The 24,463-nt window shown below is 39.4% G+C and overlaps 1 protein-coding gene across 1 annotated transcript in view; it reads left to right on the forward strand.

Moving 5' to 3' along the window:
- Positions 1 to 1,972: 1,972 nt before the first annotated feature.
- ARMH4 (armadillo like helical domain containing 4) overlaps positions 1,973 to 24,463 on the forward strand; it is a 104,656-nt gene continuing 82,165 nt past the window's right edge. The window contains exons 1-3 of the mRNA XM_021701468.1: positions 1,973 to 3,350; positions 7,291 to 7,545; positions 9,707 to 9,919. Coding sequence (XP_021557143.1) covers positions 1,973 to 3,350; positions 7,291 to 7,545; positions 9,707 to 9,919 — 1,846 coding nt within the window. The remainder of the gene's footprint in view (positions 3,351 to 7,290; positions 7,546 to 9,706; positions 9,920 to 24,463) is intronic.

The raw sequence follows: 24,463 nt of genomic DNA on the forward strand, positions 1-24,463 counted from the left end.
GGCCCTATGAAAACATAAACTTTTATATTTTATGTGTGCACATTACATGCTTAACCCAAGTAGTTTAATGATCAGACATGAAAGAAGGAAAAAATAATAACTTTTATAAAGCTTAAGTTTTTATTTTAGAATTTTCATTCCTAGGTTTAACTTCTAGAACATCTATAGCATCTGAGAAATTTCTGATGATGGGAGAAGAAAGCGCCCAAACAGCAAAGTAGATAAAACAAGAACTAAAACTCATAAGTTTGGGGGGAAAATTAGTAGTTTTGATATAGTTTTAGTTTTAACAAGAGTTTTTTTTTTTAAATGCAATAAATCTCAATTTTATAGTAGTATGTATTCAGTAAAGATTGCTAATTTAAAATGTGTTTTGGTTCTCTTAAATAGTTTTTTTCCCCCTAAAAATACATTTACTTGCCCTCTTTTACCTTTTCTACTCCTTAAATTTTGAAACATCAAAGGTTTGCCTATAATTTTTATAGTTGTCGCAGAGAAAAAAAATAATTTAAGTGTTTTAAAGAGAAATTTAAAAAAATACTTAATTTTTTTAAATAGGGCATAATTTTTAAATATGCCCATAAAAAAAGGGCATAACGACAGGCAGGGCTGGCAAGCCAGAGGGCCGGTTTGGCTGCGGGGCTACACGGGAGTGTGCGGTAGCCGAGGGCCGTGTCCCCGTAAAGCTGAGAGCTTTTTTTTTTTTTTTTGTGCAATACACTTTTATTTTCCTTTTACCTTTGCAGTCATCTTTGAGTAATCGTAGTGTAAACAATAGAATGGAATGAAATTACATTAAATTGTATGCAAATGGCTCTAGAACACCTTAACAATTCTGACAAGGCAATTATAAATAACTTTTTCTTTCCTTAGTAATATATATTTGCTTTTTAAAGTACATTAAAGAGTTGTCATATCTAGGGTTAGCTAGGAAAGATAAATGGTACCATCCTGGGAGCCCACCTCCCTGAAAGTTTAGACTCCAATTTTGAAAATCCTAAGGTTTACTATTGCGTAATATATAGTCAAACAGAGGGCTACTTGGGTTGAAAGTATTTATTCTTGAAATATAACAGCATTTTACCTTTTTAGCCATTGCACAAAACCCTATTTTTCACTCCATCTGGGTATTCTGCCGAATTTCAAGTAAAACTCAGATTCTGGTAGCTTCAAGTTTATCAACTTTGGAACAACAAATCCTATCACTTAAGGAGAAGTCAAATCGGAGAGGGGTACATAATGAGCAGTCTAATAGAATGGCAACATTTTATATAGCATTCTATACGTTCCAATGAAGCAAAGTAGGCTCCACATCCAACATGGGGCTCAAACTCACAACCCCAAGATCAAGAGTCACATGCTCTACTGACTGAGCCAGCCAGGTGCCCCTAAAGATAAATTTTAATTGAAAATCATTTATATACCTAAAGAAACCTCTTGAATATAACTGGTATTCAGTATTTTATGATGATATTTAATAAGTTTTAAACCATACTTGAAACTTTCTCTGAATGTAGTATAAGTAAATGTGAGATTTACTTTCTATGTCTTGGATATGTAGCTCTTTCTGTAGTCATTTGACTACATGATTAATAGCAGAATTTGGGGAGAATATTGCAAATGTGACTTCAAGGGTAATTTTTTCAAATAGGTATTTAAGAAACAATGAACTTAGTCCTTGAACTATGTGTACCTCTTCTAGAGAGCTTCAAGTTAAATCAGCTGCAAAATTCAGCAGGGAAAAATGAACTGGGTTATCCATGTCCCAAAGGTGCCAAAGAAATAGAACAGCCGTCTCTTCCATACCATCTCTGAGTGTGAAGTCAAGACTATTTTACTTAGGGTTTAATTTAAAGGGGCTTATTTACAAAATATACAGTTATATGACAGCTTGATATGCTTTATTTTTCTGCAGGACTCAATTACTGGAATTGTCAACTTTGCTGATTTATGTGCACATTTCTCTTCCACTATGAGCAGACCAATTGCATTGCACATTTGTCTGGCATTCTGTAGCCTTGTACTTGTCAACTTTGCCACACAATGTGTGGCCTTCCCCAAAATGGAAAGAAGGGAGATAGCACATGTTCATGCAGAAACAGGGCAGCCTGAGAGGATGAACACAGATGACCTAGAAAATAACTCTATGACTTCAAAGTGCACTCCCCAGTTGGTGGTCTCTGAAGATCCAGTGATGGTGTTAGCAGGACCATCAGCAACGTCATTAAATAAAGTATTTCCTACTAGCAAAGAAGCCCATCCAGTAGGAGCTGGACTCATGCAGCCTAACAGCCCCAGCATTTACACTGCTACTGAGACAGTGGTCCCTGCCGAGGAGGAAATGTTTGTTTCCAGCCAGCCAGAGAGGGTGTCTCCTGAAAGCCGACTTTCCAAGGCCATGCTAACCAATCCTATCCCTGCAACTGCATCTCTGAGTGTCGATGAGAAGGAGGAACGCTTGGGTAGTACCATCATTCAGCCCATCGTAGAAGGGACCACAGAAGCAACACAGGGTTTTCTGAGCTATGTGGATGATCAGTTGTTTGCAACTGAAAGTCAGGAAAGAGTTAGTCTGGGACATTTACCTTCATCTGATATGAATACTAAAGGAATGCTAACCGCCAATCCCAGGACTGAGAAATTTGAAGCAGACACAGAACACAGGGCAGCTTTTTTCCCCGGTGCTGAGCCCGTAGTGGGCACGGAGCCTGGAAGCCCCATGCCCGAGAGGGAGAAGCCTTCGCAGATGAGAGCTGATCATACCCAGACTGCTGCCATCAAGCACTGGCTCACAACCTCTGAGTACACCCTGAGTGTTGAGCCAGAAACTGACAGGCTGCTGGGAGCCCCAGGAGTCCCAGTGAGTGTCAGCACAGCTGTTCCAGCTGCCTCTGCCGGCAGTGATGAGTGGGATGACACCAAGTTAGAGAGTGTAAGCCAGATAAAGACCCCAAAGCTTGGAGACAACAGAGAGACTCAGGTGGGAACGGAAATGTCTCAGACAGCCCAAGAAACCGGTAATGACCCTATGGAAGGTATGGAAGAGGGCAAACCTATGATTGAGGCTGCAGAGGTGGTTCTGGGGCTCCTGGAAGGGGAAACACCCATGCAGACAGCCCTGCTAATGGCACATGGGGAGGCGCCATCATCTGCCTTCGCTGATCAAAGTTCCTTTACTCCCACAAGTCCTATGGAAGATAGGAAAGTCTCTGTTGTAAGCCTCTTCCAAGATACCGCAGACTTCATGGAATCCACTAGGGAAAATGATGCAATGGTTTTCTTAGAGACCACTGTTTCCATCTCAGAATATGAATCTGAGGCTCATCAACCATTGGGAAATACATTGAAAGGTAAAAGAAAGAAAAACAAGCTTTGTTTAATTTGGAATGTTTCAATCTGATTTTATTATTATTTTTTTAAATTGAGATGTAATTGACATATAGCATGGTATTAGTTTTAGGTCTTGTTTTATGTTTTTTTTTTTAAGTGATAATTTAGAAATAAGTTATCTAAGTTTTAATGAAAAGCAAAAGTAAACAAAGAAAAATATATTTTGTATAAAAATTACACCCAAATATAACCTCTGCATACAGGCCATGGTATTCAACTGGGAACAGTTTGTCCCCACCCCCATCATTTGGCAGTATTGGAGACATTTTTGGTTGTTATAACAGAGGGGTGCCCCTGGCATCTAGTGGGTAGGGGCCAAAGAGGCTGCTAAATATCCTAAAATCCCCATCCACAAAGATTTTTCTGAGCCAAAATGTCAATAGTGCTGAGAAACCCTGATATAGACTGATAGCTTTCAAACATGTTATTATGAAAATGTATAACTATTCAGGAAAATGTTAAAGAATTAGCTATATATTTAAGTGGTATAATAAACAGTATAGGATACTTATTTACACATTGTTGTAAAAAATACTTACATCCCTGATATTTCTTACCAAAAAGCTTTACGTAAATATTTATCTTATAGCATTAGCCATATGAGTTCTTTGACTTTGTTTTCCCAAAAAGGTATTCATCTAGAAATTAGAAAACACCCAATACTGATAAATCCTCTCTGCTGGCTTGATTTAACACTACTTCCTCTTGGTCTTTATATCTGTGAATTTTATGAGCTGACGAGCCTTATATTTGTTGCTGATGGATAATGTTTTTCTTTTGGTATGTGTAGTTGGTCAGATAACAGCATGAGGGAAGGATAGACTTAGTGTAATGTGCATATGCTTACTCCAAATTGCTTTGGAATATGTACATCTTGTTACTTCAGCTAAGTAGCCTAATTAATGGAAATATCAAATTAGTAATGTGTTTTATAAAGTGTTGAGATTGAATTAAAATGATAAGATTGAATTTACATGTTCTATTCATTTTTTAAATTTTATTTATTTATTTATTTATTTATTTATTTTTAAATTTATTTATTCATGAGAGACAGAGAGAAAGAGAGAGGCAGAGGGAGAAGCAGGCTCCCAAAGAGCAGGGAGCCCGATGCGGGACTCGATCCCAGGACGCTGGGATCATGACCTGAGCCGAAGGCAGACGCTTAACCGACTGAGCCACCCAGGCGTCCCGTAAATTTTTTTTATTTTTTAAAGATTGTATTTATTTATTTGACAGAGAGAGACACAATGAGAGAGGGAACACAAGCAGGGGGAGCGGGAGAGGGAGAAGCAGGCTTCCCGCAGAGCAGGGAGCCCGATGTGGGGCTCAATCCCAGGACCCTGGGATCATGACCTGAGCCGAAGGCAGACGCCCAACGACTGAGCCACCCAGGTGCCCCTCCTATTCATTTTTTAAAGACTGAAAGACCTAGCATACTATAAATTTTCATAGAAGTTCGAGAAATTGGGATGCCTGGGGGGCTCAGTCGATTAAGCGTCTGCCTTCAGCTCAGGTCTGGGATCGAGTCCTGCATCGGGCTCCTTGCTCGGCAGGGAGCCTGCTTCTCCCTCTGCCTGCTGTTCGCCCTGCTTGTGCTCTCTTTCTGTCTCTCTGACAAATAAGTAAATAAAGTCTTAAAAAAAAAAAGAAGCTTCAAGAAATTGTTTTGTATGTTGGTTTTTAAAATTTCATTAAGAGAGTTGGGTCTCCATGACCATGAAGATATTGGGTATGACTGTACAAGAAGTTTACTTTGATTTTCCATAACATTTTAAGATATTCCTGGAGCATTAAGTCATATAGTTCCAGATTATTCATCGTGTAATTGAATCTGTGATTCTTATGTATTAGAATTGCATTAGCTTGTATTAATACAGCCTGAAAGGTAAAATGAATTTGGTGATTGTCTGATTATTATTTTGATTATTGAATATACTCCTTACTTAGTCATAATTGCTTCACTTAACTATAGTCTCTCTTTTTTTAAGTTTATTTTTTTAGTAATCTCTACACCCAATGTGGGGCTTGAACTCACGAACCATAAGATCAAGAGTCACATGCTCTTCTGACTGAGCCAGCCAGGTGCCCCTCCACTACAGTCTCTTAATAGGCAACTTCTTTTTATTCCCAGCACATAGCACAATATCTGGCACATAGTAGGTGCTCCATAAATACCAAGTCAGTGGATGCGTAAATGAAGATAGAGAACCATTCAGACTAAAATTATCCAATTTGACTGCCTGCAATGTTCAAATTAATCAAAAAGTTTCTAAATGTTCTTTGTAGAGAGAGGAACAGTTAAATAATTCCTTTCACTTTAATTTTTTTGTTGTTCAAGCTAAAAAGAATATGAAAAACTGAGATTATTGACAACAGTAGTTAGAGAATAACCAAAAAGCTTTCTACCTGTTTTCTGGCGATTATAAGTCTTTTTCAGAAATAAATAACTGGGGCTCCTGGGTGGCTCAGTCGTTAAGTGTCTGCCTTCGGCTCAGGTCGTGGTCCCAGGGTCCTGGGATCGAGTTCCACATTGGGCTCCCTGCTCGACGGGAAGCCTGCTTCTCCCTCTCCCACTCCCCCTGCTTGTGTTCCCTCTCTCGCTGTGTCTCTCTGTGTCAAATAAATAAAATCTTAAAAAAATTAAAAAAAAAAAAGAAGTAAACACTCAAATGCCAATCATTTAAGGGCCTAGGAACTACTTAGGACATTATCTTCTTTAGGATATGCAATGATTTCTTTGTGTTTTTGGTTATTATGAACAGATGAGTAACCTGAGATTATCATCAGTTCTCAGATTCAGCTTATTCTTTCACAGGTTCAGTTGAAGGTCAGGTTTTAAAAGTAATCTATAATAATTATCATATTATTATTTTTTCTTTACAGGAAGTAGGGAGAATGAGAAATGGGAAGAAATTTTGAATGATAATTTTAAAATTCCCAGCACTGTTTCTAGTTCTTAGTCTTTTTTTCTCTGATAGCAGTCACCACTCAAAGTTGATATTTGTTGAATACTTATATAATACCGGGGTATGTGCTAAGTGTTTTACATGTGTTGTCTATTTTATTTATTTATTTATTTGAGAGAGAGAGAGAGAGTGCACACGCGAGAGCTCGCGCTGGGGTGGAGGGGCAGAGGGAGAGGAAGAGAATCTCAAGCAGATTCTGAGCTGATTGCTGATCACAGAGCCCGGGGAGCAGGGAGGGGCTCTATCTCAGGACCCTGAGATCATGACCTGAGCTGAAACCAAGGGTCTGAAGCTCAACCGACTGAACCACCCAAGGGCCCCTAAAGTCTGCATTCTTGACACTATGATATATGGCTTCTGTGGAATGATATTAATACCTACCTCCCCTTAGTACACATTGGAAGATAAAATAATGTCCACCATATACTTAGTAGTGGGTGTATATAGCATATAATAGAATTATATGTGTGTATAGCATATAATAGAAGCTCAGAAACATTAGTTACTGTAATAATTACTCCTTTATTCAAAATGCTGGCTTTCCTTTCCCCTTTAGAAATGCAAATGTGAAAATTAATATATATAAATGCTGAGAATTTTTGAATGTAACTTAGAACTGTATAATTTGTTTCTTAACAAACTGGTTATGTTAATATTTATAAGAGGAAGCTCAACTGTTGATCTTTCTATTTTGTTTTAGATTTTATGTTTTACATATTAACTTCTTTATCTTGGTCTTAGATTGATTCATCGCTCCTGAAAGCAGCAACACTGAAAACATTTATTTGCTGGCATTTTGTGTCTGAGCGATGCGTTTGCCTTCCCATACTCTGAAATAGCTGTCTTCTTTTTTTTCCAATTTATTAATTATAGAGTGACATTTTAAGGCATAGGGAATTTGTCTATTTTAAAATGTTGTATCCCCCCTTTTAAGACATCATCACTCAAGAGATGACAACAGCTGTTCAAGAAGCAGAAGCCACTTTATCATTGGTGACACAAGAGCAGCAGGTTTCTAGCCTCGAGGTTACTGGAGAAAATTGTAAGACTGAGGAAGGAAAAGAGCCCCCCTCCACCACATCTGGTGTTCCTGCTGTTACTCAGCTGTCCAGGAGGTGGGAGCCTCTGCCCACTACAGTTTCAACTAGAGCCGTGCCTCTCTCTTTTGAAGTTACTTCTGCTCTGGAAGGTTTGTAAAGCAGGGGGGTGGGGGGGGTGGGGGGGTGGGGGGGGGAAGGGAGGGAACTTGGACTCAGAATTTTGGGGGTGGATCTTTTCTGAGTTATAAGCAATAGAATGAGTGTGGAACCTGGCTCTGTCCCCAGGGTATACACACACATCTCACCTGGAGAGTGAACCGGAAAGGTGGGTGAACTCTGTTGTTTGGAGGGATGTGACAAAGCCTAACAGGATGAGGGGTTAGTTCCCAAGTAAAACCTGGTGGCTCATCGCTGGGGCCTGGGAAGGCCAGACCTCCTGAGAACTCTCTCCTTGTTTGACAGCTCTGGCTGCTAGGAGCCAGGGGGTGAAGTGAAAACAGTGAGGACCTCGGTTCAGATCCCAGCTTTGGCCCTCACTAGTATTGTGGCCTCAAGCAAGTCTCCTCATGTGTCCAAGCTTGGTTTGTGCATCTCTAAATAATGCCTACCTGTCTTACAGGTTATTTTAAGGATTCGAAAGAATGGCTACAAAGTGCTTTCTATATAGGAGGCCCTCAAATGCTCTGATATCTTAAGGAGAGCAAAGTTTTTAAAAATCTTGGTGATCATCAGAATCACCTGGAAATTACAAAAATTATTATTATTTAATTATTGTTTTTGGACCTCATGTCTCTATAGCATTATTGGTCTAAGTAAAGACTTTTATTTATTAACTGAGTTATTTATTTTTTTTTTTTAAAGATTTTATTTATTTATTTGAGACAGAGAGAATGAGATACAGAGAGCATGAGAGGGAGGAGGGTCAGAGGGAGAAGCAGACTCCCTGCCGAGCAGGGAGCCCGATGCGGGACTCGATCCAGGGACTCCAGGATCATGACCTGAGCCGAAGGCAGTCGCTTAACCAACTGAGCCACCCAGGCGCCCTAACTGAGTTATTTTTAACAAAGTAATAAGTATCTCCTAATCCTGCCCCTCCAAAAAAACTCTAGGGCCTGGTCAGTAACCTACATGTAACCCCATCACCCTTCCCACTTCACCCTCGTCCTCTTCTGATGTTAACTGTCATCTTGATTCTTGTGTTCCTCATTTCCTTGGTTTCCTGCTATCTTAGTTTTATAGTGTCTGTATTTATGCCTAAAATTATGCATTTAAAATATATTTTAGTAGTTTTTAACTTTATAAAAACAGTATTGTGCTGCAGATAGTCTTTTTGGGACTTGTTTGTTTTACTTAATAGTCTATGGCTAAGATTCGCTTACTGTGAATCTTTTGTTTTGACTGTTTATAATATTCCACTCTGAAAATAGATCACAGTTTATTCATCTCATCTTCATCCAGTCTCTCCTAGCAGTTTGCATTTGGGTCATTTCCAGGTTTGGCTATTGTGAACATTGCTTGCTGCCATGCATATTCTCTTGTATATTTTCCATTGGACACGTGCAGGAGTTTCTCTTGGTTAATATACCTAGAGCTGGGTTCTAGGTATGAATGTTTGACTGTAAGGGGCAATGCCTCACTATTTTCCAAAGTGGTTGCACCAATGTATATTCCTAGCAGCAGTGTATGTGAGAGTCTGTGGATCCATATCCTAGGAGCTTTAAAAAATAGTTTTTCCAGCTTTACCACAAAAGAGATTCTGATTCAGTAAGTTGGGATAGGTGGAAGGCATGGAGATGGACTTCTAAAAAATTACCTCAGAGATTCTGATGATCTACCAGACATGAAAAATAATACTATTCTAGAGTTTTTTATATTTGGGAAAATCTGGGGCTAAATCTGGCTGCGTTGAAATTGAGCATATTCTAGACACAGATACCCTTGCCCTTTGACTTGATTTTTAGAAGTAGTCTTTGGCATATATTTTAATACTTTTTTGTTACATTTTCTGTCTTTGGCAGTAAATCATATAAAATTGTGCAAAATCCGTAATATTGTCAGTAGAATAAATGGGAAATCAAAATTTAAAAAGAAAGTTCTGATTTGAGACAATACATCTTCCCAGACGATAAAGTGCCTTGCATAACTGGATTGATGCACTGTGGGAAGGGGGGAGCTGGTCTAAAGTGCCAAACTTAGTGTATTTAAGATACTGGTTTCATTGATCATTTCTTGCTTTAAAAGCAGAAAGATATGTATACATTTCCCCTAATGATCATCTTTGGGTCAAGTGCTATTTCTTGTGTTTGACAGACCTAATAGACACTGTCACGGGGCCAAACGAGGAATTGTTCACACCAGTTTGGGGCTCTCCAGTGACTCCCCCTGGAATAATGGAGGAAGCAGCCAGCCTTTTCCCAGAGTTTCCTGATTCTGAGGCGTCCTCGGAGAGAAGAACCGTTGTCCCATCCATTAGCCATGTTAATACAGCTGCCTCATATGGCCTGGACCAACTTGAATCTGAAGGTACCCATGCTTTGAAGGGGTCTTTTCTAGGACTGATTGACAGAGTCACTGAGCAAATGTTTTTGAGAAAAGACTAAGGAGAAATGTATTCCATCTGCAGTGTAGATCAGGGGTCAGTAAACTGTGGCCTGGCCAAATCTGGTCTGCCATCTATTTTGTATGACCTGCAAGTTAAGAATGATCTTTACATTTTCAAATGATTGAAAAAAAAATTAGAAGAAGCATAATATTTGTGACATGTAAAAGTTAAATAAAATTCAAATTTCAGTGTTCCTAAATAAATCTGTCTTGGGACCCAGCTGCACGTGCTCATTTACATCTTGTCTGTGGCTACTTTTGTGCCAGATCAGCAGAATTGAGTAGTTGTGACAGAGACTGCACACAAAGCCTGAAACATTTACGATATGGCCCTTTACTGAAAAAGCCTGTTGACCTCTGGTCTAGATCAGTAGTTCTTAACTACAGGTGAACATTAGGATCACTTTGGGGAGCTTTCAAAAAATTCTGATGCCTGATTCCCCCTGGATTTTCTTAGGTGGAAGTTTTAATGTGGATTGTGTTTTCACAGCACTGCTCTGGTTGTTAGTGCTGGGTTTTTTTTGTTTTTTGGTTTTTTTTTTCCTTTATGAACATTTCCAGGTTAGGATGTTGGACTGTTTTAAGAGGAGCAGTCTCTTCACCTGTTACAACTGAGAAATGCATGCCAAATTATACTTTCCAAGACATTGGCTGTGAGCATGAAAAAGATGCCTGGAGCATAGCCGCACATCCACAAACAAGAAGACTGGAAATGTGATGAAAGGTCATTTAATTAATCAGCATTTTGGCAGGTGAACGGCTTCTGGCCGGAGGTGCAGAATGTCCAGAGATTTGTAATGCCGAGTTTCTAAAACTAATCTAGAGGACAGGTAAGCTTTTGGGCACTAAATTAGCCATGGGCTTGATGCAGTAAAGACACGGGATGTGGTATTATTTGATATTTCGTCTCCTGTAGAGCAGGGAAGGTGGTTCAGCCAGGTTTGCCACAGACTCTATCCCAGGCTCTCAGGGTAACACTGGCAGTTTTCTGGCAGAGAAACATGACATTTTAGGAGTATTCTGGAGAACGCCATAGTAGGATGCTGGTTTAAGAAATGGATCAAAGCAAGCTCTGAGGCTAACAGCTCTCGCACTCCACATTGAGATAAAAATCGTATGACTTGGAGGTTAATCTCATATTAGCTGTCTGCTCTCCTTGACGCCATCTGGAAAAAGCAGGTTCCCTCAAATTAACCTGAGTTAGAGATGACAGCTTTACCCGGCAGGGCTCATTAAATCAGAGAAAAAAAATATATTTGTGAGTAATCCATACTTGTGAAACTGCAATAATTTTCTAAATTTAGTAGATGATGGCAGTTGCATTGAAATATGTGAGAATTTTCTTGACTTGCCTAAGATGTCCTGGAGTTTTAATGCTTTTCTTCTACACAATTCGATTCTAGCTTCTTTTTGAGAATATATTTTATTAGTTTTTGATCGAAATTATGATCCTCATCAAGGCTTATGAAAGACATTATTGGTTTAAAAATATACTTTCTGTTACATTATTGGGCTGAAGACAAGATTTTGAATGAGCACACCTTTTCTTCTTGATCCTGGGAAGTATCATTTATGTTTAATTAGTGTACATTAATAATGTCACAGTTAATTTTATGCTGGTGCATCTACTCCTCTGGACTATGCTTATTTAAACAGATAAGCCTACCAGACTCTTGTATGTGTTGGAGGCCTCCAGTTTCAGCGCATGTTTTTCCACCTTGTCCAGGAATGTAAGCTTTGGGGGAAGGGTTTTAATTCTATATAGGCTTATACTTAAAGGCAGATAATTTATTCTTACCCAGAACAGTGGGTTGTACTATGTCAAGTTACCTACCTTTCAAGTTTTAATCTCTGTGATGAGTTGACAAATGATATACAGTTCTCCAGCTTGTGTTTATTTAATTATATTATTAAACTCCTTATATATTATTTTAGTATCTTCTTTCCCACTAGGGGACAGAAGCACTTCTCCAGAGAATGGAGTATTTTTCTCAATGGGATATGGGCAAGACCTGCCCTTATTAGACAGCAGACAACCAAGAAGCCAAGAACCTTTGTGGAAATTTCTGAATGTTTATCTTTTAAGGGATAATTAAGGGCTCAAATGAACCTCAAATTTGTACTGAATTGGCACCCTGTCATCTTCGTCTCCTTCTTTACGTCTCTAAAACATCATCACTGAGTGTCTTAGTTTTCTAGGGCTACCATAACAAAATACCACAAACTGGATGGCTTAAAACAACAGAAATTTATTCTCTTGTGGTTTTAGAGCCTGGAAGTCTGAAATCAAAGTGTAGACAGGGCCATGCTCCTTCCAGTGCCCCAAGAGGAGGGATCATTCTTGCTTCTTCCGGCTTCTGGTGACCTCACGCGTTCCTTCGCTTGTGGCAACAGAATTGCAACCCCCGCCTCCATGTTCCCGTGGCTGTGATCCTTCAGTGTGTCTCTCTGCCCATATTTCCCTGGTCTTACAAGAACATTAGGCATTGAATTAGGACTCACCCTGATAACTTCATCTTAACTTGATTATATCTGCCAGTACCCTATTTTCGAAGAAGGTCACATTTACAAGTGTGGCAGGTTATATATATATATTTTTTTCTGGGGTTGCAATTCAGTGCATAACAAGGATCTGCTTCTGAGAAGTTTGCCAGCCAGTCTAAAGGCAGACGTGCTCCGGCTCTGTAACGCCCAGCTAAGAGACGTGCATTGGTAGAGCCGGAGAAGTTTCAGTGTGTTTTCCATTTCTCCATTGCTGAAGAAAGCCTGCCTCGATAAGTGCGTACTGCCCTGTGCCTATTTTGGTAGGTCTTTTACCTTGTCAGCAAAAATGTGGTGTGATTTTTGAAGGGATGATGGTTTCTCTGTCACCTTGCCTGATATATTTTACTTCTCTGTACTTTTTTTTTTTAAGGGAATAAATGTTTTCAGGGTGATAAAAAATGCATTATACTTATCTCAGGCGTAACTCCACTAGGGCTGCATTCATCATCTTTGACATATAAACATGGCGAAATGTTCTAATTTTTTTATTCAAAGTAGGATAATGGCAAGTTAGTGGCATGTATATAACTACATAAATGAATTTTTGAACATGATCTCTGTATAGGTTGATATCCATTTTTTGGTGAATATTAATGTCTTTCTCTGCTCCAGAATGGGAACTTAACAATTTCTGATTACTTATGATAATTTGCTTGGATTTTTTTTATCTGGGTTAACTGCCCTTATATTTTAATCCTAATAGCAAATGGACTAGGTCTTTCAATATGTCTTACTGAAAGAAGTTCTGCTTTTTTTTTTTTTTTTAATTTAAAGATCCATTTATTTGAGAGTGTGCACATGTGCATGCACAGGTCAGGGAGGAGGGGCAGAAGGTGAGAATCTTCAGTCAGACTCCCTGCTGAGCATGGAGCTCCTGGTGGGTTCCATCCCACAACCCATGAGATCACGACCTGAGTTGAAACCAAGAGTCAGTTGCTCAACTGACTGAGCCACCCAGGAGCCCCCCTGCTTTCTGTATTTTGGAAATCCAACTGAGGGTATCTATTTACTCTAAGTAAATCAAACTTATTTTAGCCTTTCCTGTATTCCCACAGAAGATGGGCATTTATCTGTGCTGAAAAATTGTAACAATAATTCCATAGGGTGGAAGGTTATTGCTTTAACAATTCAATATTCAGAAAAAAATCAATTGTGGGTTTATTTGTCCCAAGTACTAGGCTTCTAAGTACTTGTGAGAGGTCAGAGTACAAAAAAAAGATTTCTTGTGATTAGGTTTTGGCACACCGCCAGCCTTCCTCACACCGCCAGCCTTCCTCCCTTAGTGTTTGGAAGGCAATATCTGGGCCTTCCAGCGAGTGAGAAATGGGAAACTACTTGGTGCTTGTCATGGTGCTGACCAGACAGACTTGGGAACATGGTGAATTTGCTTGGATTGTCTCAAGATTGCCCTGGGTTAGCTTATTGCTCGTCTGTAAGAGAAGAAGAAATACCAGTGTCCCTGGGCTGGAGAAAGTGAATTCTTGATCTGACTGATCCTATTTAATGTCTTTCTCTAGGCATAATAGGGTGAGTGTTGGGGCTGCTAATCCAGTGCCATCAGCCCAGACAGTTCCCATTTCCTCATGTTCCACAGGCCCATTTATTACGGGCTTTCTTGAACAAACTCACAGTAATTGATTCGCTGGAGAATTATCTTTTTTTTTTTTTTAACTTACAATGTATGTTATATGTAAACCTTTTTTTAACATAGAAAGAGATTTTTTAATTCTTAGTATCCAACAGGAAAGTCGTTTAACCTTTCTTTAGCATCTTGGTTTTTAAAAAATAAGATGAGATATATCATTTAATTTTAGCTTTTTCTTTCCTGACGGTTTTTTCCCCTTGTTTTTTGAAGACCATTTTGGTAGTCCTTATATTTAGGTTTTCAAAAATTGCATTTTTGGCAGCACATGTAAGGCAGAATGCTGTCATTGTGTCATTTGTCGTTTATTCTGGTGACATCCATTTTCCTGCCTTTGTGAGTGTGTGTGTATGTATTTAATTTCATGGATGTTTTCTACAGTCCTCTGAGAGCATTTCCATTCTATATTTGCCACACCTTTTCTTTTCTTCTGCTGAAGAAATAGTGGTGTTCTCTCTCCTTTCTTACTTGGAATTCTCAGTTCTCTCTGTCCTCGTTCTCTCTGCTGATAACATAGGAATTTCAGAAGAAAGTCCTGTTGGAAAAGTATGCCTTCATTCGGATGACTGAACGAGACTTCTGGCAGTGTGGCGGCCTCACAGTTGCTACTGAAGTCAGGATGCTTTATTTTCTTATTGGTCAATCAGAAATGAATTGGGAAATGCATTAAGTGGCATTGTGGAAGAGTCTCAGAGATGGTTTTCTTTGATAGCTCCATTGAGGATACTTAAAATCATGCGTAGAGTTTATGAAGTGTTTGCTCTTTACTTGCACTTTATTCACAAAATCAGTGTTTTTGGTCTTCCGGTATGCACTCCTTTTCAGAGAGTATTTTCCTATTATTTTCTCAATTCTCATGTAACTTTTCAACTCAGAAGGCAGCTAGGATGGATGAATGAGACAGAGTATTCAAAATCTTATCTTGAGGCCATATTTATGAACCCCAGTTTATGTGATTTACCTTTGGGTACTGCTCAGTGGAATATAATAGGAAAGATCAAGTAAGGAGTAAATTTGAACTGTTGCCCACCATTACTTGTAATACTGCAGTATGAGGTTAAGGATGTTCACTCTATTTTTTTTTTACATTTTTATTTATTTATTTTATTTTATTATGTTATTTAGTCACCATACAGTACATCATTAATTTTTGTTGTAGTGTTCCATGATTCATTGTTTGTGTATAACACCCAGTGCTCCATGCAATACGTGCCATCCTTAATACCCATCACCGGGCTAACCCATCCCCCTACCCCCTTCCCCTCTGAAACCCTCAGTTTGTTTCCCAGAGTCCATAGTCTCTCATGGTTCCTCTCCCCTACTCTGAGTCCCCCCTTCATTTTTCCCTTCCTTCTCCTAATGTCCTCCATGCTATTCCTTATGTTCCACAAATAAGTGAAACCATATGATAATTAACTTTCTCTGCTTGACTTATTTCACTTAGCATAATCTCCTCCAGTTCCATCCATGTCGATGCAAATAGTGGGTATTCATCCTTTCTGATTGCTAAGTAATATCATTGTATATATGGACCACATCTTTATCCGTTTGTCTGTTGAAGGGCATCTCAGCTCCTTCCACAGTTTGGCTTGTGGACATTGCTGCTATGAACATTGGGGTGCATGTGCCCCTTCTTTTCACTACATCTGTATCTTTGGGGTAAACACCCAGCAGTGCAATTGCTGGGTCATAGGGTAGCTCTATTTTTAACTTTTTGAGGAACCTCCATACTGTTTTCCAAAGTGGCTGCACCAGCTTGCATTCCCACCAACAGTGTAAGAGGGTTCCCCTTTCTCCACAACCTCTCCAACATTTGTTGTTTCCTGCCTTGTCAATTTTTGCCATTCTGACTGGTGTAAGGTGATATCTCAATGTGGTTTTGATTTAAATTTCCCTGATGGCTAATGATGGTGAACATTGTTCACTCTAATTGTGTTAAGAAGGAATACAAGTTTTGGCTTTTGTTCTTGGAAATGCTTTGGGTTTCATTTCGCCTCAGTAACAGAGCCACTTAAATGATATACAAATGGGGAAGATGAGTAAAAGAGTATTTGATGGAATATGACCTTTGTTTGACTTTTAGTGATGAATTGATTTGCTGAATTAGATGCTGAATTCTCCCCTCCATGCTTGTTCTGGCAAAAGCAATGGAAATTTAATAAAAATTAATAATTTTATAACTATTAACATGAACACAGGAAACATCTAATACCATTGCCAAGTACATTAGGGAAGGATGATCTTTTTTTTTTTTTTTTTACTTGTTTTTATCTTTGCATCTTCACATATATTACATGACACAGAATTGCTGGTGATTTCAGTTATCGATTGCCTTTTATAGTAAGTCATTTTGTTGTCTTGTCCTGAAGTCATCATACTTTCTCTGGCATTTATGATAGATCTCTGTTTTTAAGTACCAATATGTTAGTCCAGTAAATTACTTAGCACTCAGAATGGTCATCCCACATTTGCTACTCATGTTCACAAAGCCAGTGGTATTTCAGAAATATTTAAGCAATATTATGATGTATTACCCTAAAGCTTTGCTTATAAATTCTGCTGTTGAAGAAAGATAACTGACATGACTAAGTTTTCTAGTATGCTTTCTTATCATAAGGAATTCATTTATTGGTATGATCTCAATTAAGCAAAAATTATCCTGGAGCTGACTTTTTCCTTTTTTTTTTTTTTTTGGAGAATTTGTTGCCCCCCCACTAGAAAGTAGAAAATTAGTACTGCTTAGTAAAACTCACCCTTAGACACACATGAAATTTTACATGATGGCTCAGGATGACAAAAGGATTTTGCCTTTGGTTTTGTTCATTCATTAATGTGCACATTTAGCAAGTATTTGTTTGGTGATTCAGATAATAAAAAAGAAGAGATGGGAGTGGATCTTGCATAAATGTTAGTAGAAGAGTTAAGACAGATACATAAATAACAGAAATACAAGGTAGAAGGTGGGAAAGTATCACATAACATATATATACTCATTGTTCTATTGATATTTATACAAAAATAAGTGATGACAGACCCAAAAATATGGAAAACATTCTAAAGGGTGGTGAATAGATACCACACATACCACACTAGTAGTCAGTTTACAGACACGTAATCAAGCATATTTTTCTAATTTAGCTTATTGGTTAGATGAATTATTTCTTTTTAAAATTTTTTTTAAAGATTTTATTTATTTATTTGACACAGAGAGAGGGAGAGCACAAGCAGGGGGAGTGTCAAGCAGAGGCAAAGGGAGAAGCAGGCTCCCTGCTGAACAGGGAGCCCGATGCGGGACTCAATCCCAGGACCCCGGATCATGACCTGAGCTGAAGGCAGTTGCTTAACTGACTGAGCCACCCATAGATGAATTATTTCTTAAGAATAGGATTTTTTATAACTTTTTAAAAAGATTTTTTATTTATTTGAGAGAGAGAGAGAGACAGAGTGCGCACAAGCAGGGGGAGGGGCAGAAGGAGAGGGAGAGAAGCAGACTCCCCACTGAGCTTGACAACCCTGAGGTCATGACCTGAGCTGAAATCAAGAGTCCGACGCTTAACCGACTGAGCCACCCTGGCGGCCCAAGAATAGTTTTTAATAACAGAAGCAACTGCCTTTCAATGTAGAGGAGGCACCCAGGGGCTCCATCTCAGGCTAGCAAATATTTGATTTATAGGAAACTGCAGCATGTCTCTCTCGAGGAGGATGTTCAGAACGCAGGCAAAAGGATTGGTTCTGAGTGATTCATCTGGGCTCGTACTCCAGTGTTGTGAATCCTTGTGAGGACTGGTCCAAACGGGGCTTTCCACGTGTGATGGTTTTGTGCAGTTGTGGAAGCAAACGTGTAGCTTATAACCACGTAATAGGCTGTGGAGATTTCAAAGGCGTTTTAGATATTTGCAGAAAATTAAGGCATTTTTAAAAGGCATGCTTTTTCAGTATGAAGCTAGACATAACTATCCTTTACTGGTGTAAACATGATAATTTTATTGCATTGGAGTACAAACAATCACAAACCTTAACAATGTATAAAATAACATAAAGATATTATCAGCTGCACTTTATCAGGCTGTATTCATAACCATGAAGTTGTTTTGGCATCAGACTACCTCTTATCACTTCAGTGTATACACAACCCCAAAGGGAAAGAGTAGAATAAAAACATAATGCATCAATTTGAATGGCCTTAGAAGATTTTAAGAATGTTCACACTTGGAAACATTGCATTTGTCTTGAAAGATTAACATTGATTCTGCCTAAATTTACCAGTGCCTTTTCTTCTTCAGCCGTACTACCTCCTTCTACATTGTTCTCCAAACAAAATATTCTATGGAAATTTCTTCTATTAAAAATGTGGAGGGGCGCCTGGGTGGCTCAGTTGGTTAGGCGACTGCCTTCGGCTCAGGTCATGATCCTGGAGTCCCTGGATCGAGTCCCGCATCGGGCTCCCTGCTCGGCAGGGAGTCTGCTTCTCCCTCTGACCCTCCTCCCTCTCATGCTCTCTGTCTTTCATTCTCTCTCTCTCAAATGAATAAATAAAATCTTTAAAAAAAAAATGTGGAAAGAATCTCCAATGTTTTATTATGAGAAGGAGATTCTCCAGGTGGGCAGAGGGCCCGACACTGCTCCCTCAATTTTCTCAGGGAATCTGCTCCATGTGTTCTCTGAGGGGTCTGATATCCTATTAAAACTCTAGCCCAGGGACGCCTGGGTGGCTCAGATGGTTAGGCGTCTGCCTTCGGCTCAGGTCATGATCCCAGGGTCCTGGGATAGAGCCCTGCATCGGTCTCCCTGCTCAGCTGGGGGCCTGCTTCTCCCCCTTCCTCTGCTTCTCCCCCTGCTCATATTCTCTCTCTCTCTCTCTCTGTATCTCTGTGTCTCGAATGAAAAAATAAAAAAAATCTTTAAAAAAAACCCAAGAAACTCTAGCCCGAGCAAAAGTGAAAACCCTCTCTCTTGTGTAGAAATTCAAAAAAATACTTGGCTTGAACCTAAGGGAACACAAAGCAAATAAAACAAGAAAATAAAAGAAGCACAAAGTGAATTAGGCTCACAACATACTGATTTCTCTGATCTTACCTTAGCTAATAAGCTCTCAGGTCTCCCAGACCCTGACCCATTCCACTCTCTGAGAAGGTTTTTTTATATTCTATACCCCAAGTGTTAGAATAGTTTTCAAGCACCTTGGCAGGGTTTCTGGCTACTCAGCTCTTGCCTTGTTTCCTATACAGAGTGTAACTTCTTTTTTTGTCTTCCTCCTCCCTGCCCCCACATGGAAGAGCCAAGACCAAGACATAAATTTCCTCTAGGGCCCCCCACCAAGTAGGGAATCCCCAATCCCACATACATATTATCAGCCCTGTTTTGCAGGTTGAAGGACATACCTTCAATCCCTAGGCAACTGACTGCCAGACAACCATCATGATTGACACCATCCCACCCTTAAGAGAAAATCCCATCTGTTAAAAGCACGGCATGATTCATGTCTAGGCAGTATAACACTGTTCTCACTATACAAGAAATATACCTGTATGATAATAGGCTCACTATCGCATTTTGTAATATATAATAGTGCTATGCTACTCTATAAACAGAAGGCTATGAAGTTAAAGTTAAAAGAGGACAGGAAGGAGAAATAGAAACAGTTCAGCTCAAACTCATCCTCCTTTATGAAGCCTCTCAGACCACCCAGCCCACACTGAGAAGCAGTATAGACCTGAAAATAGCTCTGGTTCTGGACTTAAATGGACCTAACTCTAAGTTTTAGCTCCGTCATGAATCAGCATTATGATCTTGACCAAATTGTTTAATTTCTTTCGACTTCAGTTTTCCTATCTGTGTAAAGCAGGGCTATTGATGTTCTTATCTTTTCTTGTAAGAATAAAATGGGATCTTTCATATAGTAAATGCTTGCATGACCTGGAGTAAATGCATAATAAATATGAATATTTTATGTCATTTATCAATTAAAATTAGGTATCATCATTTACTACTCTGTATGAATTGTTATAATGAAATAGTCCCATCTTCTCCATGCAACCATGGGTCAGGGGCCAGGTGGACAACGTAAGTAAGTAAAAAGGAAGGCGCCTAAGACAGTAGGGAGTGGTGAGTGTGGTGCAGTAGAGAGCACATACTCCCTCTGATCCGGACAGATCTTGTTCATATTGTTGCCAGGAGTATGTGAGCTCAGTGGTGCCAGATCTTGGAAGTTTTTCAGGATAAGCTGAAAGTTTTGATTTTTTTGTGGAATACTCTGACATTTTAAGTGTTGGCATTCAATCCACAAGTTTACCTAATCCCATTTCATTTTTATTAGTATGTGCACCCAAAAAGAGTCTTATCTTCCCAACAATAGATCGTCAGGTTCTGCTCTTAAATTAGCTCTCCAGACCTCCTTAAAGGCAGGTGGGCAGGGTCCGATCTTTCTTGTATCCACATTGGTCTGTGGTTACCAAGCATTGGGTAAGTGATGAATAATGGAGTATATGGTTTTAGGACCATTATCTTGTTTATGAGACTGACGCGCTGCCCACTGTGCCAAGAGGGCCGCTCATTATCTTGTTTAATTGATGTGCTTGCTACTTGACTTGTCCTGCTTGTTGTTGTTATCATTTTAAATCCAGTGCTTGTTTTGGGCCTGAGGTTAAACACTTTTGATGTGAACAAAGAAGTGGTTGCCAGTTACATTCTGCTAGAAATCCAGTGGGAATGTGCTTAGATTTCTTGCATCCCATTGTGGGGTTGAACACTATTTCATTCCTTTCTTTGGAATGCATATCAACATCTGCACTCAGGCAGGTAACAGGGAGCTCAGTAAACTTAAGTGATTCTTTAAATTCATTTTGGGAAGCCAGAGCTGGAATATTCCAATTCTCTGGGATTCAATTCATTGTTAAGACTAATAACATAAATATTACATATATATTCTATTGTATATATCCAGTATTACATGATAAAATGTGAAAGCATTTCGTTGGCAGGAAGAGTTAAGACTTTAGAAATGTAAGAGAATTCTATAAATTTTGAGTCAGCTTAACTTTGTGAGCTGCTGAATTTGGTGGAAATTATTTCAGAAGCTTCTGGGGTTCCCAACCCCTTATGATACCAGAGAGCCATCTGCTGGAGAATTGTTTCATATCCTCAAAACAAATTTAATTTTTTTCTTTTCTGGCTTTTCAGTTTTGTACCCAATTTGCTGCCCAAGTTAAAAAAAGTCTGGAAAATAAAAGCAGTGCCATCCCCAATGCTTCAGCCTCTCTTTAAGTGTGGAAACCATTTGGCTACAGTGGCTTTTGATTATATTTGTATAGTGATTGCCAGGTAAACACATGCCAACAAATGTTTCCTCTTGATTTTATTTTTTCTTTTTAAAGATTTTATTTATTTATTTATTTGAGAGAGAGTCAGCGGTGGGGGGAGGGCGGGGTGGGAGGAGAGGTGGAGAGAATCCGAAACAGACTCCTCACTGAGCTCGGAGCGCCGAAACCAAGAGTCCAACACCCAACCGACTGAGCCATCCAGGTGCCCCCAAATGTTTCTTCTTTTAGAAATCTGTCACTGGGATGTGTCCGAGCTACTCCATTTAAGGGGGAAGTGGGAGAAAGACTAATACATACTCAGCATCTGCCCAGCCAAGCCACCCTGTTTTTTTTTTTTTTATGGTATTCTTTCTCTTTTTCATGTGCCCTAATGTGTTCACTTTAGATTTAATTTTAAACTTCGTAAAGGAAAGAAAAGGGCCACTAAAAAGAGAAGTTTGACACTTAAAACAAAAGATGACGATTCAAATTGATGATTGCTATTCCAAAGAGATAGAATATACAGGTGAGATCCTCTTCTTCCTGTAAATCAAAGAGAGACAGCTTGCTGAGGCACCTGGGTGGCTCAGTTGGTTAAGTGTCTGTCTTCGGCTACATCATGATCCCGGGGTCCTGGGACTGAGTCCCACATCAGGCCCGTGCTCAGAAGGGAGTCTGCTTCTCCCTCTCCCTCTGCTGCTCTCTCTCTGTCAAATAAATAAAATCTTTAAGAAAAAAAAAAACAACAACAACAAAGAGAGACAGGTTATGTTGGGTATGAGTATTACTATTGGAATTCTTCCTACCTCCATTATTGGGATGATGTATTCTGAACCAAGGTTCCCCTCATTAGTAATACTCTGGGAGTGCTAGCTATGTCTCTAGCTTCTGGAAATCTAAAAATGTCTAAACTGTGATAAAAATGGGATGAGAGAAACTGGGGATCTTGGGTGGGAGCTGCTTATTAAATTAATGGCAACTGGAGTTTGTAGCAGAGTCAGGTTACTCAGGCCACGGCCATGGGGTAAATTTTCTCCCATACGTCCTATTTGATTTCTTTGGGAGTTAACCCATGGTTCTGGTCCTGAACAAAATTCAAACTCTTGGTTTTGGTAACCTTAGGCAGAAATGTTTGCAACAAATAAAACAGGCCTGACCTAGAGAGTCAAAAATTCTGGGTTATTAAACCTGTTTGAGGCTCTGCTATGATATTTAAGCACTCAAGGCAGTTCTATCACTAGCTATGCAGGCCGTAGGCAAAACAAAGTTTATCAAACTTGCTTTCTGTTTCGCTGACAGTGTAAGCTTGGAGGATAATGCCTGCAAAGTATTTTGAGTCCCTCAGAAGAAAAGCCCCATGTAAGTTCCAAGTATTGTTATGGGTTATAAAACAGCTATTGAGGGATTCTGTCAGAGAGTGGCCAGACAGGTAAAACTGGCTTAGAGAGGATACTGTCTAGACAGATCTTTTCTTTTCCCTGCCACCTGCAACAGGACATTCTCTGTGGAAGCTCTGGACACACTACTTGGTATCACCAAGCATCTCTACCATGTGGCACTTACCCTGACATCTCTGTTTAATGCTTTACAGTTTTCATGGTACAGTTTCAGTTCCCCTCAAGCCCAGCAATGAGACATTGAACCATGTCTGCATCCCCATTGGATGCTGAGCTATCTACTCTCCAAACACCTGTGTTCGGTTTTTTGGCTGACACCTGTCAAGTTTTCACTGTTGTTAGGTGTCACAATTCTTGACAGTGGACATGCCAGCAAGTGACTTGATCTTAGTAAGGATACCATGAAACAATCCTGTTAGGTCCATGGCAAGGAGCCTCAGTCAATGCCAGACCGTGCATCCTGAATTCCGTGGGACACCCTGAGCTGATGCTGGTTCAGCAAGAGTGAAAGGGAGTTTATACAATGGGTGTCACGTGCTTGGGAGTGGGAACAGTGTGAAGTGGGGGGAGGATTTTGTCTGTCACTAGAGGTGGTTACTCAGAAACCATCATGACTGCCCCCTTGATTGCTGTTAGCATCCTTGCGAATGGTTGGTATCATGAAGTAATCAGTGTCAAGTACCCTGGGAAGAAGGAAGAGTCAGTTGGGAGGATGCACTTTCCATACCAGGTGACAAAACTAGAAGAAATTTTCAGGCTGAACTCTATGAACCTTCCTTACCTGGACTGCAGTGTTTTGTCAGGGATTCTCAGGACAAATAGAACTTTAAGTCTTTGATCACTATTACTTGGTATCTGTCATATCCGATAAACCAAGAGCAATTGCTTCTTTTTAGAGGTTCATTTTTTCCCCCTTTTCTGTGTCATTTTAATATGGGATAATGTGTGTGTGTGTGTGTGTGTGTGTGTGTTTGTGTTTTACATTGATCCACATGCTTATTTAGGATTCAAATACATGAAAATAAAATTGGGGTTTAACAGCGTTACCAAATTCAGAAAGCATTACCCTATAACCTTTAAATACAACCTGGTAGAGTTATAGAGTGAGTTCTTTCTTTTTAGTTCTTTGGATCAGGGATCCTGTTACTGTTTTTGGCACAGTTTTATTTGTCGAACGTTTATTTCATGTCATTGCCCTTTGTGTTCAGAGCTGTTCATGACATCATTGTTGCTCTTGGGTGTGACTGGTTGAAAGACTGGCGGAAATAGAGATGACTTTCTCTTTAGTTTTTATGAATGGAAAATCAAGGCATACAACTCTGGTTTGTTTTGCACCTGTTGTTCTTTTTTTTTTAAATTTTATGTGAATTCAATTTAGTTAACATATAGTGTATTATTAGTTTCAGGGGTAGAATTTAGTGATTCATTGGTTGCATATAACAACCAGTGCTCATTCCATCAAGCGCCTTCTGCACCTGTTGTTCTTATATGTTGCCCTTGTGCTTGCTACAAGATTATTTAGAGGAATGTGTTTGTTACTAATTGTTTATCAATTGTTACTCTGTGTTTTTTTAGACCTAGGCAA

Source organism: Neomonachus schauinslandi, chromosome 9 (genome assembly GCF_002201575.2).
Source record: "Neomonachus schauinslandi chromosome 9, ASM220157v2, whole genome shotgun sequence".
Classification (NCBI taxonomy): Eukaryota; Metazoa; Chordata; class Mammalia; order Carnivora; family Phocidae; genus Neomonachus; species Neomonachus schauinslandi.